General features: G+C 49.0%; 1 protein-coding gene across 1 annotated transcript in view; it reads right to left on the bottom strand.

The window, feature by feature from the left end:
• Positions 1–3,002: 3,002 nt before the first annotated feature.
• The window catches only part of CNGB1 (cyclic nucleotide gated channel subunit beta 1), a 75,339-nt gene continuing 62,789 nt past the window's right edge, over positions 3,003–15,552 (bottom strand). Inside the window, exons 34-35 of the mRNA XM_047791309.1 lie at positions 6,414–6,633; positions 3,003–3,338 (exon numbers count right to left, since the gene is read on the bottom strand). Coding sequence (XP_047647265.1) covers positions 3,051–3,338; positions 6,414–6,633 — 508 coding nt within the window. The 3' untranslated portion in view covers positions 3,003–3,050. The remainder of the gene's footprint in view (positions 3,339–6,413; positions 6,634–15,552) is intronic.

The raw sequence follows: 15,552 nt of genomic DNA on the forward strand, positions 1-15,552 counted from the left end.
CATAGAATATACACTGCAAATATGACAATGAGGAATGGGGAAAAAAATTAGCCCAAACCTCCAGACTTCTATTTAAAAACTGTGTTTAGGGAGTTCCCGTCGTGGCGCAGTGGTTAACAAATCCGACTAGGAACCATGAGGTTGCGGGTTCGGTCCCTGCCCTTGCTCAGTGGGTTAACGATCCGGCGTTGCCGTGAGCTGTGGTGTAGGTTGCAGACGCGGCTTGGATCCTGTGTTGCTGTGGCTCTGGCGTAGGCTGGCAGCTATAGCTCCGATTCGACCCCTAGCCTGGGAACCTCCATATGCCGAGGGAGTGGCCCAAGAAATAGCAAAAAGACAAAAACAAAACAAAACAAAACAAAACAAAAACTGTGTTTACCAGTGAAATTATGTCTGTACAATATTATTATTTTTTTTTGTCGTCTTTTCTAGGGCCGCACCCACAGCATGTGGAGGTTCCCAGGCTAGGGGTCTAATCGGAGCTGTAGCCACCAGCCTACGCCAGAGCCACAGCAACACGGGATCCGAGCCACATCTGCAACCTACACCACAGCTCACGGCGATGCCAATCCTTAACCCACTGAGCGAGGCCAGGGATAGAACCCGCATCCTCATGGTTCCTAGTTGGATTCATTCATCACTGAGCCACGACGGGAACTCCTATACAATATTTTTTAGCTGCAGCATTAACAGCATAAGATTGGAAATAGTACCACTGTCTATCAATGGGAAAATGGTTAAATGTTATGGTATGTCCATACAATGGACTAGACTGCAGTTGTGAAAAAATAAGCTTGCCCTTTATGTGCTAATAGGAAACAATCTCCCAAATAAATCAAGTGAAAAATAACAGCAGCTCTAATATGTTGCCATTGGTGAAAAGGAAGAAAGGAAGGGGGGGGAAGGAAGGAAACAAGAATAAATTTACATATTTCCTTATGGGAGCTTAAAAATGTCTCTGAAAGAGTAAACAAGAAACTGATAACCATGGTTGCTTCCAGGAAGAAAACCAGGAAGGTTGGGCATCTGGGGTAAGAAGGAGAATTTTTCTTTCTTTCTTTCTTTTTTTTTTGACTGCACCTGCAGCATGTGGAAGTTCCTGGGCCAAGGATGGAACGGGCACGGGCACTGCGGTTGCGACCTGCACCACAGCTGTGGCAACACTGGGTCCTTAACCTGCTGTGCCACAAGGTAACTTCTGGGCGAAGTTTTAGTAGATGTTCTTTTGTACACATGTAAATATGTTATTATCTTTACAAATAATGAAAACTTCTTCAAAGGGTAAAATAATAACACTGCTCGCCACTATATTCAATATGATCACATGACATGTCATAGACTAGATGAATCTGTTTGCTACCCTGGGATTTGGAAATGCTTAGACCAGCCTGGAAATTCCCATTTGGTTACTTTTTTCCATGGGGGAAATGAAGGTGCTGCTTTTAGTTGGATGGGAAAAAAAAACAAAAAAACAAAAAACCATTCCTTTGCTAGCCTTCAAAGTCCCCTTTAGCAGTTGACCATGTTCCCGTAATTTTGTATAAAATGGACAGGACCTACTGGAATGCCAGATCGTTTGTGTTCATTGTTGCTGATGGAAACAAATGGTCCAATACAGCTTTTTGTTTTTAATCACCTGCTCCCCCAAGAGCCATTCTGTGTGCAAATACAATCCTCTCAATAAATATTCAGTTGATGGAGGGATTCTTTTCCTTTTTTTTAAACCATAAAAGCAAAACGACTGGAGTTCCCATTGTAGCTCATCTGGTTACGAACCCGACTAACATCCATGAGGACACTGGGTTCAATCCCTGGCCTCACTCAGTGGGTTAAGGATCCGGCATTGCTGTGAGCTGTGGTGTAGGTTGCAAACGCAACTCAGATCTGGTGTTGCTATGGCTGTGGTGTAGGCCGGCAGCTGCAGCTCCAATTCGCCCCCTAGCCTGGGCACTTCCATATGCTGCAGGTGCAGCCCTAAAAAAAAGCAAAATAAAAATAAAAGCAATATGACAATCTAAAGAAACCTCAGAAACTTCAGTGGTATTAGCCATGAGATTCCATCTTCCAGGCTTAATGGAAGTTGCTGCTATCATTTCTACAGCAAGGGTGTCGAAAGCAAGTAACAGATTAACCCCTGCTGAGGAGGACTGGGTAACTGGCAAGGGGGGTGCTTGCCAGTAAGCCGTTTCCACTGGATCTGTTCTGGGATAACAGCATCTCTGGGAATGGAATATAGTCTGGGGGAGACAAGCACTAACTGTCCTAAGAAGCATCACGGTCCTAATGTGACTGCCCAGCAAAGAGAAACAGCATGGGTCAGAGGTGCCATCGCTCCCACTTAGTCAAAGGAACAGCATAAGTGCCCTCCCTTCTGCCAGAAATGTTTTACAGTCTTGTAAAGTGGGAGACAAATTGCTGAGGACAAAACCCAAACATCCAACAACACTTGACTTCTCCAACAAGGCTCCCCATGTGTTGACGCCCCTTGGAAAAGTGCTTAGTTCTTAAAAATGATAACAGTTGGAGTTCCTGTCATGGTGCAGTGGTTAATGAATCCGACTAGGAACCATGAGGTTGCGGGTTCGATCCCTGGCCTTGCTCAGTGGGTGAAGGATCCGGCGTTGCCGTGAGCTGTGGGGTAGGTCGCACATGCGGCTCAGATCCCACGTTGCTGTGGCTGTGGTGTAGGCCAGCGGCTGCAGCTCCGATTGGACCCCTAGCCTGGGAACCTCCATATGCCGAGGGAGCAGCCCAAGAAATTGCAAAAAGACCAAAAGAAAAAAAGAAGATAACAGTTAGGGGGTGGTAGGATTCTCTAGTGACGGTGGGAACTTTTGGGCACAAACACTCTGAAGTTTGTCATTTCAAAACCAGCCAGGGGAGAAACTGATGCCAGGGCAGGAGCACCGGTGGAGCCTTTAAGGGAGAACCACTGAGGCCACTACTGAGGACGAGGGTCTTGGCCTCAGGGAGCAGAGCATGTGGTGACGCAGGTGGTGGTGGGGGGCCCGCAACCTGCAGGGGTGGGGGGTAGCTCGCTAGTGGCTGCCTCACTCTTCCTCTTTCTTCTCCTCCTTCTTCTCCTCGGGGATCTCCACCGACAGGATCTGTTCGTCGGGATCCGGCCCCGGGCTCATGTGGATCCGCACCGAGTGCTCCTCCGGCCCAGCCGCGCCCTCCTTGTCTCCCTCCGGCCTCCCCTGGGAGGCGGGTGATGGAGAGCGCGGGGCAGGGGGCTCTGGAGGCGCAGGCTGCTCTGGGGCGGCCGAGCCCACCTCTCTGGGCTGCTCTGGGGCAGCTGAGCCCCCCTCTCCGGCAGCGTCTTCTAAGCTCTTGGCCTGAAATTCGGAAAGAGTGACTGGTGAGGCAGAGGGTGCTTGGAGGGGGTCTCGGACACTTCCTGGTTCCCCCCCTTCTTGGATCCCTGAAGAGGAAGAGAGCGCTCAGCAGTGAAGTCCCATAGCTGGAGGGTTGGGTGGAGCTGCATCAGGGTTATTGGGTAGAAACAATATCTTAAGGAGAACCTGAAGGATTAAAAGTCTCGGTTGGATTTGGTGGAGGGTCTTTGGGATGTTTTAGGTCTCTGTAGAGTTGCCGGGCTAGAAGCCAGAGTGGAGCTGCTGGCTCAACAGAAGAGGCCCATCACTGGTCACTGAGCTATAGAGGGAGGAAAGAATATGACCAGGAGGGGGCGCCACCAAGGCCTCTGCAAAGCTCAGCCGCCGCCCGTCCTGCCCGGTTAGCAGGGCTGGGGCTCCCAGGTGCATGAGAAAAACTCTAAGCAAATAAGGGAAAAGCTGATGAAGGCAGGAGCAGCTTTGGCCTGGCTCCTTTTCTGGAAGGACTCAAAGGTTGAGACCCCCAGCAGAAGAAGGGGCTGGGTACCACCGGCCTTAGGCTGAGCTGAGCCCCTGTGTTTGGGGACTTGGTGGGTACCTCCAGCCTCCAGCCTGCAGGGTTCCCATGGATGGGGTTCCTATGGGTTTGATTAGGAACTGGGTGAAAACCCAAGCCTTTGTGGATGGCTACCCACAGCCCCTCCTGCTCTGTCTGACTCCATCTCGGCCTGGGAGGAACCTGGGGAGGGAGCAGCCTCCAGGGGAGGAACCTGGATGGTCCCTGGAAAGTTTAAAGTGAGAGAAGTCGGCGCACTTATGAGGAATAGTGACCCCTTGAAATCTGCTCAAATCAGAGGTGCTGAAGGAGGGCATTGGGGCAGGGGGAGCCAAGATGTTCCTAGAACCCAAGGCAGCTCTGGGGACAGCCGCTCCCTCTGTCTCGGGGTTTCTACATGGTTTGTGCACCTGTCCCCTGCTCTCCTGTCCACTCTCACCTCTGACCACACACTTCCAGGGCAGGAGGCCCAGGTGGTGCCCATCATGGGATTTTCTGGAAGCATCCTGCTGTGAAGGGAGCCAGAAGGATCATAGGAAGGTTGGTCCAAGGCTTCGCCATGTTTCACATGCTTTTATAAAAGTATCCTGCTTCATCTCTGCCACCCCATGTGGCAGCCACGAGTAATCCGGCTCCCAGAAGGACCTGGAGGAGCTTCCCCCAGACACAGGGGCTGGTGGTGACAGAGCCAGGATTTGGACCTGGGTCTTTAGACAGCTATTTAAGAACTCCTGCACGCTACCTTTCTGCCCAGGTTGTTCTAAAACTGCCTTTGATGAGAACACACATGCAGATGTAACTCAGGTCTCCAAGCCACTTAGAAGCAGCAAGCCCCATTTCAGATGAAACCTTTCACTGTACTGAGAACGCTCTTGGTGTTCAAGGCCACTCGGCCCCGCACACCAGCCAGCACTAAAGACCCCAACTTGCCAGCTTGACCCTGCCCTTGGCAGTTTGTGAACCAATCATATCTGTCCTTAATCTGGGGCCACTGGTGGCTGTATCTGAAAAATGTCTTGGAGCCCCAGGTGACTAGTGTCACTCTCCGGATTCCTTCTGCCAAATGACCTCTGGATTCGTCTCCTGGACTCTAACCCCAGCCTGGAATTTTTTTTTTTTTTTTTTGCTTTTTAGGGCTGCACCCGCAGCATATAGAAGTTCCCAGGCTAGGGGCCACATTGGAACTGTAGCTGCCAATTGCCACAGCCACAGAAAAACGGGATCCAGGCCATATCTGTGACCTACACCACAACTCACGGCAACACTGGGTCCTTAACCCACTGAGCAAGGCCAGGGATCAAACCCGCATCCTCGTGGATACTAGTTGGGTTCATAACTGCTGAGCCACAACGGGAATTCCCCCAGCATGGACTGAGACCGAGTCCATGGGGCTCCTTTGAATTCTGTCATGCCAACTACCAGCCCATCTCTGCCACTGAGATCTTGCCTCACCCCACCCTCCTTTCCCAGCAGCCTCCCTAAAGGACAGTCATGAGCAGCCATAATTAGTGCAATCATTCTAATTGGCATTCTTGGCATTAGTCACAGAAAAACATCCCAGAACTAATTTTAAAATTCCCTTTAGATTTATGGGGGCGGGGATTATTGGCACTGTGCCTGTTGCCTTGGTTTTTCAAACCTTTTAAATTGTCACAGACACAACACTGAGTATGAGAACATCACTGTCATATCCAGACAGACAGTCCCTGCCCACACCCAGGACTCCTACCTCTGGAGCAGCACCCTATGGGAGAGCAACCCCAACCCTCGGCCCAGCCAGCGCCTCCCCCCAGAGGGCCACATTGAGTGGCTGCAGTACTGACATATGACCTGATTCTGTCCAATGACTGTGAGTGCTGGGACTTTTTGCTGGAACTACTGGGAAAAAAGAACTTTCTTTCTTTCTCTCTTTCTCTCTCTCTTTTTCTTTCTTTCTCTCCTTCTTTCTTCCACCTGGGGCATACGGAGCTCCCAGACCAGGGATCAGATCCAAGCCACAGTTGCAACCTAAGCCACAGCTGCGGCAGCACCAGAACCTTAAGCCACTGTGCCGGGCCAGGGATTGAACCTGGCTCTCAGTGCTCACAAAACACCGCTGATCCTGTTTTGCCACAGTGGGAACTCCAAGAAGAACTTTCGTTTCTGTGGGAGTTGCTCAGCCAGGAGGATGTAATCTTGGGGGGTGTCATCTTAAACTCTTGGGGGCCTGCCTGGGAGTGGAGCCATCCCCAGGGGAAGCAGAGATAACAGTATGCCAGAACCCATCCTGTTGGCATCATCTGAATTTTTAGATCCAGGCTTGCCTGAACTTTTCAATGACTTGTCCCAAGAAATTCCCAATTGTTTCAAGCTAATTTGAGCTGTCACTGTCACTTGCAATCCTGTTGCTTGCAACCAAATGAATCCTGACCATGCGAAGAAGGATGAGTATTCCCTAAAATTGAATGTGGGGACCCCTAAGCCTTCTTGCTGGCCTGTGGTTGAAATAGACCTGGTAGCTGGGTCTGCAGCTGCATTACCTGTTCCAGCTGCTGCTGCTGTCTTGCAGCAGCCTCCAGCGCAGCCAGCTCCTTCAGTCGGGCCCTGAGGTGGGCAAGCTTGCCACCTTTGGCCCCCTTGGCGCCACCCAGCTTGCCTGCTGCGGCCAGGGCGGCATTGAAGAGCTTGGGGGTGCCCGCCCGCGGAGGAAGGATGAGCACGCTCTTCTCCTTGGGCTTGTTGTTATTTCTCAGCATTCGCCTGCAAGAAAGCAAAGTCCAATGGTATCACCAGCGAGCTCTGGGAGAAAAGAAAGCCTCATTTGCCGGAGCCCTTTCGAGGAGTTGTATGATGGCGGTCATTTTGGCTAACAGGTTTTTGGTTTTTGTTTTTGTCTCTTTAGGGTCACACTTGCAGTATATGGAAGTTCCCAGGCTAAGGGTCGAATCAGAGCTACAGCTGCGGGCCTACACCACAGCCACAGCAACACCGGATCCTTAACCCACTGAGCGGGGCCAGGGATCAAACCCACATCCTCATGGATACTAGTCGAGGTCGTTACTGCTGAGCCACGAAGGGAACTCCTTGACTAACAGTTCTTGAGCTCCTTTTCTGAGCCCAGGCATTAGATCTCACTGAATGATCAGAACAACTACAATGATGTGGGTTTTCACTGCCTTAAGTTACAGATGAGGCTCAGAGAGGTTGAGCGACTTTTCTGAGGTCACACAGGAAATGATGCAGGATGCTTTGATGTATGGAATCAGAAATAGGATGCCCAGAAGACAAAGAGCCCAAGCTTTTGCTTCTCCTTTTGCTTCACTGTCATTTCACCATCGTCATCACCAGTGTCAGCACTAAGTGTCCGTACGGGTCGGGCCCTGGGCTCAGTTCTTCACAGGCAGGCATTCTTTGGTGACCCCAGTGATCCCCCTTCCTGGTGTTCACACTTCTGTGAGACCCCCTCCCCTGAAGGTGGTGGGACATGTGACTTGCTTCAACCAATGGATGCCAGGGTGATCGAATGTCACTTTTGTGACTGTGTCCCATAGGAAAACGTGGCCTCTGTCTTGCAAGGAGACGCTCTCCCTTGCTGGTTTTGATGAAGCAAGTGGCCACGTTGGGGGAGGCCTACATGGCAAGATCCTGAGGGCAGCCACTGGCCAACGACTAGCTGGGAACGGAGGCCCCCAGTCCCAAAGCCCCAAGGAACTAAATTCCGCCAACAACCGCGGGACCTCGCAGGCAGATTCTTCCCCAGTCAAGACTTGAAATGAGACCCAGCTCTGGCCACACCTTGATTACTGCCTTGTAGGGGACCCGCCTAAGCCGGCCCCAGACATCTGACCCATAGAAACTCTGAGATAATAAACATTTGTGGGGTTTTTTGTTTGTTTGTTTTTAGGGCCACACCCATGACAAAAGGAGGTTCTCAGCCTAGGGGATGAATCAGAGGTGTAGCTGCCAGCCTACACCACAGCCATAGCCCTGCCGGATCCAAGGTGCATCTGTGACCTACACCATAGTTCATGGCAATGCCAGATCCTTAACCCACTGGGTGAGGCCAGGGATCAAACCTGAATCCTCTTGGAAAGTAGTCAAAGTTGTTTCCGATGAGCCACGACAGGAACTCCAACATTTGTGGTTTTAATCTACTCAATCGGAGGTAACACTGTTATGCAGGATGTTGACAGATACCCACTCTGTCCTTCAGTGTCACGGTCATCCTAGCAGGTAGGTCCTGTTATCCTCCCTCATTTCAAATGAGGGTGTGGAATTCCAGTGGGGCTGAGTAACTTTCCCGAGGCCACACAGCTAGGAAGTGGCAGAACTAGAATTCGACCCCACGCCTTGGATCCCAGCACCCCAGGACTTAGTGATTACAAAGCAGTGTCATGGTCAGTATATTCTTAGACGCTGACAATACTCTGACCTGGAAAGGGCTGGGATTATTGTCCCTGGAAGAGATGGGGAAACTGAGGTTCAGAGGGGAGGGGTTGTAGGAAGGGGTAGAGACAGAATCATAACCCAGATCTAAGTGCAATATACCACCCTGCTTCTCTAAATGAGGAGAGAATTTTCCATCAAAGAGAGCCCCAGCCTTGTGTAAGGAATTGTTCACACAACAAACATGCCATGAGTGGTTTGGCACAAGAACAAATGAGTTTTGCCTGCAATCTAGTGGGTCTAGACTACTAATTGGCAAATTCATTCATCAGGGTTCAGGCAAAACTTGTTTGTTTAAAAATGAGGCCATTACCGGCGGCTTATCTAATCAGAGGCAATGGATTGAAATTGTGCATATTGATATTAACTGCCCAAGACTTGCATTTTCTAGCAGGGCCTCCCCCAGGAGACCCCAAACATGACAATTCATCCGAGGCCTTTTACAGGCCGGCACTGTCACCTGTGTTCTTTGAATCCATAATTCACAGCACGAGGGTCAGCAAGGAAGCTCCGCGTGGCACTCCAGTGACACGAAGGATCCTGGCTGATTGCTAATGGCTGTCTCTGTTTTGAAACACTGAGCTGGCTTGTGGGACAGTGCCCGTTTAAGGACATTTATCCTCATTTTCAGTTGGCACGCGTCTCACTCTAATTACTGTGTAATTCATGCCGGAGAGCTGAGCATCTCAATGCTTTGGGGCCTCAGATTCCCCATCGGCAAAGTGGGGAGTTGGACAGAAGCCCACGTGTGGCTCTCCCCCAGTCTGACAGCCCTAGGCCCTATGGTTCTCGGCCCCACCTCTCCTCCGATGGGCAGAGCTCCTTTGGGACACCCCGCTTCTCCCTTCCAGCTTGTCTGTCCAGAGAACCAGCCTCTCTGAAAACCTGAGCCACAGAATAAACGGGCATCCTGGCTGACTTGCCAAACCTATACCTAACCCAGCCAGAGGAATGGCAGGCGAGAATTCTATCACTGCACCACCCATGCCAGCCAGAGGAACGCGCTGGCAGCTTTGAGCGTGGCTTTTCTGAGCCGTGCTCCTCTGGCAGGGGGCGAGCGGGAGCGGGGGGAAGCTGGTACTCCGTCTCAGACATCAACAGTCAGTTCTCTTTATCTGTGGACATCAAGTTCTAGAAAGTCCTTGTAGACACTGAATGAGTGACTACTGAACCATCACTACCGGGGAAATCCAGGGTTCAGTGACCGCGAGCCTCTCGACACAATGTTTTCATCCGCTAATCACTACCTAACTTTGTCTTATGTGTGTTTCTGTTTAAAGACATCTTATGTAATATATATCATTGATTCATTTGCAATGAATGCTTGGGGAGTTCCCATTATGGTTCAGCGGGTTACAAACCCCACTAGAATCCATGAGGATGTGGGTTCCATCCCTGGCCTTGATCAGTAGATTAAGGATCCGGTGTTACCATGAGCTGGGGCGTTGGTCTTAGATGTGGCTGGGATCTAGTGTTGCAGTGGCTGTGGTATAGGCTGGCCTGGGAAGCATAGGTGGGCCCGTAGCCTGGGAACTTCCATGTGCCATAGGTGCAGCCCTAAAAAAGCAAAACAAAATAAAACAAAAAAACAAGGAACACTCGGCTAACTCAGGCCTGTATGTGGCAACACACATTTCAGCAATACATCTGGGGCCATTTTAACAGGAAAATCACCAAAAATCACAAAAATGTGAAAAATGTAGCACCTAGGGAGCCACAGAAAGATAGTTGTTCGCAATATGAGGCGAAACCAAGAGGGCAGAGCACCGTCCTCTGGAGCTTTAGCAGGAACGTGCCATTCGGGTGACTCAAATTTTTTGCTGCCATGTGCATGCCTGTGAATGTCCATGTAGGCCCTTGAGTCCTGATTTGGGGTTATAACAAAATTTTCATTATTTTAGTGAGTAGGCGAATTGCAAATATAGAATCCGTGAATAATGAGCATTGACCGTAGGTCCCTGTCCCTCAGAAGGATAGTGGGGGTGGGGCAGACTTTGTGGGGAAGCTCAGGTAGACGAGCTGTTCCAGGGACTTGAAGCTTCTCCAAGAGCAGCCAGGTAAGATGAGTTATGGGGCAGCTTCCTTCCCAGTGCCTTATATGTATTATGATCTAAGGCCAACACTGCATCCACTCACCTGGGAGCTGCCAAAGAGATCCCGTAGAAACCTGAGTCACCGTTAAGTCAGTCCTCGGTGTAAAACCTTGCGTAGCTCCCATCTCCCTCGGAGCAAAAGCCAAAACCACTGCAAGAGCTCACCTACAAGGTCCTACCCAATCTCCCTCCCTCCAATTCTTCCATCCCACATCAAGTTCCTTTTCTTGCTGGTCTGCAAGTAACACGGAGTCTGTGCCTCCCCAGGGCCCTTGCACATGCTGTTCCCTCTGCCTAGAATGCTTTTCCCTGCAGGCAGTTCCCCAGCTCGCTCCCTCACTCTGTGCAGGTCTCAGCTAACGTGCCACCTCCTCAGAATGGCTTTTCCTGACCAACTTATCTCGCACAGCTCCCTCCATCACCTCTGTCTCCTCATGTGGCTTTATGTGTCCTTCTGGCCTTTATCCCCAGCTGACACATCACAGACATCCACTTCTCTAGGGTTGGTCTCTCCGACTAGAATGCAAGCTTTGTTTGGTCCCTGCTGTGTCCCCAGGGCCCTGAGCTGTATGCTTAATGAATTATTGTGCTTCTGAACAGGTGCTAGTGAGTTTGTTCTATTTATCACGACCACTCTCTGTGCAGTTTACTTACGGTGACCGAAGTGGAAAATGGGAATAGGTGATAAAAGGCAAGAGAGGAAATGCCAGAGAGGGGGACTAAAGAGGTTTTACCCCATGGGAAAATTATAGAGAGAATGTAATGGATAAAGAGGAACAAATATTAACATGTCTCGAGCTCTCCTGTGTGCCAGGCCCCCTGCTCGCAACACTGGCATCCACCCCTGATCGACGCTACTTACTTTGTTGTCCTGCAACAGGGTAATTACCTTTATTTTACAGTAGAGACACTGAGCCGGAAAAGTAGAATAAATTTTCCAAGGTCACACAGCCAGGACTGCACATGGGCAGATTTGAGCCCTATCAGCCTCCCAAGCCTATTGTGCATTTCCTACCACATCAAGCTGACTCCCTCACTCAATTAAAAACTCTGATCTTGGAGTTCCCTGGTGGCCTAGTGGTTAGGGACTCAGCACTGTCACTGTGGTGGCTCAAGTTATTGCTGTGGCTCAGGTTCAGTCTCTGGCCCAGGACCTTCTGCATGCTGTGGGCGTGGCCACAATTTTTAAAAAAATGTTTTTTAATTAAAATGAAACCTGATCTTGCAACATGGATGGAACTAGAGACTCTCATACTAAGTAAGTCAGAAAGAGAAGGACAAGTATCATATGATATCACTTACATCTGGAATCTAATATACGGCATAATTGAACCTCTCCACAGAAAAGAAATCCATGGACTTGGAGAACAGACTTGTGGTTGCAAGGGGGAGGGGGAGGGAATGGGATGGACTGGGAGTCTGGGGTTAACAGATGCAAACTATTGCCTTTGGAATAGATAAGCAACGAAATCCTGCTGTATAACACAGGGAACTATATCTAGTCATTTGCAATGGAGCATGACAGAAGATAATGTGAGAAAAAGAATATACGTATGTATGTATGACACGGTCACTTTGCTGTACAGTAGAAAACTGACAGAACACTGTAAACCAACTATAATGGGGAAAAAATCATTTAAAAAAACAAATAAACCTGATCTTAAGAGTTTGAAAGCAAAAACCTGCTTTTCTTAAAAAAAAAAAAAAAATGACCCACTCCCTAGCAATACAAAATACAGATGCACGAGATTATTCGTTACAGCACTATTTATAACTGCAATTTTTTTTCTCTGCTTTTTAGGGCTACACCGGTGGCATATGGAGGTTCCCAGGTTAGGGGTCAAATCGGAGCTACAGCTGCCGACTTACATACACCACAGCCACAGCAACGCCAGATCCGAGCCGCGTCTGTGACCTACACCACAGCTCACAGCAACACCTGATCCTTAACCCACTGAGCAAAGCCAGGGTTCGGACCTGCAACCTCATGGTTCCCGGTCGGATTCACTTCCGCTGCACCATGACGGGAACTCCTATAATTGCAAAATATTGGAAGTAACCTAATGCCATTCATAAGAATGCTTGGCAGTTGTCAAAAGGAATGAGGAAACGGTCTGGACTGATAAAGAATGTGTTTCGGGATTTATCGTCATGTGAAAAAAAATCAAGTGCAAAAGCAGCCTACCTTTTGTGTAAGACAGAAAGGGAAATAACATATTCACAAATCTGCCTATTTTTGCAAAAGCAAACACGGGAGAACAAAGCAGAAATTAATGGGATTGGACTCCTATGGGGGTGGGTGGCAACAGGTGGGGGAGTTGGGGTGCTTCTCGGAAGGACCTGTTTTGTAGCTTTGTGCCATGTTGATGTTCTACATACTCAAAATCCCCAAAATCAGTAAGGATCAGACTGGGGGAACCCTAAAATGGAATGCAAACCGAAACCCATGACCCCAGCTATATTTCAAATAAACAGATCCACCCCAGTAAAGGGAGGAAAAGAGAGAACCAATCCAGATAACTTGGAACACAACACCTGCATCGTAGATACGCAGGCTAACGAAAGAAAGAGCTGCTCTCTGCTTAGAAGGCTTCCTTCCTTCTTCCCTCCCTCCCTTCTTCTTCTTCTTTTCCTTCTCCTTCTTCATTTTTTCTTTTTAGGGCCATACCCATGGCATACAGAAGTTCCCAGGCTAGGGGTCTAATTGGAGTTGCAGCCACCAGCCTACGCTACAGTCACAGCAATGCCAGATCCGAGCCGCATCTCTGACCTACACCACAGATCCTGCCAATGCCAGGTCCTTAATCCACTGAGCAAGACCAGGGATCACACCCCATCCTCATGGATCCCAGTCGGGTTCTTAATCTGCTGAGCCACAAAGGGAAATCCAGGAGCCTTTCTGCTTTCCAGTAGCATGGGGTAGGAATCCCGGTGCTACTTTCTCTCCATGGTAGGACTGAGCACATGAATAAATGTAATGAGGATAAAGGGAGTCAAATTTTTCAGTGTTGGAAAAGGAATTTACAAATATGGAAAGAGATTAGAATGAACTCTGTGATGCTGGATCAAAACTATTAGATAGGCATTCTCTTCATGGCTCAGGGGTTAACGAGCCCAATTAGGACCCATGAGGATGTGGTTTCAATCCCTGGCCTCGCTCAGTGGGTTAAGCATCCGGCGTTGCTGTGGCTGTGGTGTAGGCTGCAGTTTGGATTCAACCCCTAGCTTGGGAACTTCCATATGCCACAAGTGTGGCCCTAAAATACCAAAAAAAAAAAAAAAGTTAGATACAAACAAAGATAGAGACACAGACAAAAATAGTTGTTGATATATATGCATATGTATGTATATGTATGTGTTTCATATTTGCATTTATATATACAGGTGCATATGTGCGTATATTTCCAAGCTCTGCCATGCATGAAGGCCCAGTGGCAATGAGAGCACTTAGTACTCAGATCTTGGTTTCTAAAAACCATTCTCCCTTAAAAGGAATCAAGCCTCCTTGGAGAAATAGCCATTTCCAGGGATGCAGCAAGCAAAGTACAAGGTGAGTCCAGGGCATCTTATTGTGCTTAGAAGCAGGGACGGGCTAAACTGTGATGGGAGCATAACAAAAAGAGCACTGCCTGCAGCCTGAAGAGGTGCCCAGAGGCCAACCTGGAGTAATGTGAGCATTAGAATAATGATTGTAGCAGGCTATTCATGGACTAAAGCAAATCCATATAGTTATAAATAGATAAATGAATAAATACACAAACAGGAGAGAAAAGAAAGCTCTTCCTTGGAGTTCCCGTTGTGGCTCAGCAGGTTAAGAAACCAACTAGCATCCATGAGGATGTGAGTTCAATCCCTGGCCTCGCCTAGTGGGTTAAGGATGTGGCATTGCCACAGGCTGCAGCGTAGGTCACAGATACAACTTGGATCTGGTATTGCTATGGCTGCAGCATAGGCTGGCAGCTACAGCTCCAATTGGACCCCTAGCCCGGGAACGTCCATACGCTATGGGTGTGGCTCAAGAAAGAAAGAACGAAAGAAAAAGAAAAAAGCTCTTTCTTACAGTAGAATGCAAGCTCACAAATGTAGAAAGCATGATGAATTAGAAAATTATCATTATGCAACCATCACGGCAGTCATAGCAGGGAACCCTCAATGGAGGCTGAACCCAGGGAGTGCAAGTGAGATGGGGAACAGGAAATCTACGTGGTCTCAACATGAGTCCCCGCTCTTTACTCATTCATTTCAAAGAGAAAAACAGTAGTCTTAGAGTGCAGAAACTTTACAGGAGTTCCCTGGTGGCCTAGAGGTTAGGATGTGTTGCTTTCACCACTGCAGCCCAGGTTCGAGCCCTGATCTGGGACCTGAGAGCCCACATCAAGTCGCTGCACACGATGGCAAAGAAAATGCAGGAACTTGAATCAAGGGATGAGTGAAAATCACCAGTAGAGGAAGAAAGCTGCTTCGTGTGGCTCACATCACTCCTAAGTCACTCCTGCCCCAAATGTGGAACCTGAAGGTAACGACGAGCAAATGCCAGATCAACCTAAATGGAGGGACAGTCTACAAAATAACTGGCCTGCTCTCTACAGAGAAGTCAAAATCATTAAAGACAGGAGAAGCTGAGAACCTCCGATCCCAAATCAAAGGAGACTATACATCACGCAACGGCGGATCCCGGAACAGAAAGGAAGAAAAGCTGGAAAAGACACTAGTGGGATAATTAATAAAATTTGACTGTGTTGATTAGGGATGAGATAAGAGTACTGTTTCCGTATTGAATTTCCTGATTATGAGGAGGGTGCTATGGTCATGTGAGAGTCAGTCTTTAAGAAATGGACACTGGGAGTTCCCGTCGTGGCGGGGTGGTTAACGAATCCGACTAAGAACCATGAGGTTGCGGGTTCGGTCCCTGCCCTTGCTCAGTGGGTTGACGATCTGGCGTTGCCGTGAGCTGTGGTGTAGGTTGCAGACGCGGCTCGGATCCCGCGTTGCTGTGGCTCTGGCGTAGGCTGGTGGCTACAGCTCCGATTCAACCCCTAGCCTGGGAACCTCCATATGCCGTGGGAGCGGCCCAAGAAATAGCAACAACAACAACAACAAAAAGACAAAAAAAAAAAAAGAAAGAAAGAAATGGACACTG

Source organism: Phacochoerus africanus, chromosome 8 (genome assembly GCF_016906955.1).
Source record: "Phacochoerus africanus isolate WHEZ1 chromosome 8, ROS_Pafr_v1, whole genome shotgun sequence".
NCBI lineage: Eukaryota > Metazoa > Chordata > Mammalia > Artiodactyla > Suidae > Phacochoerus > Phacochoerus africanus.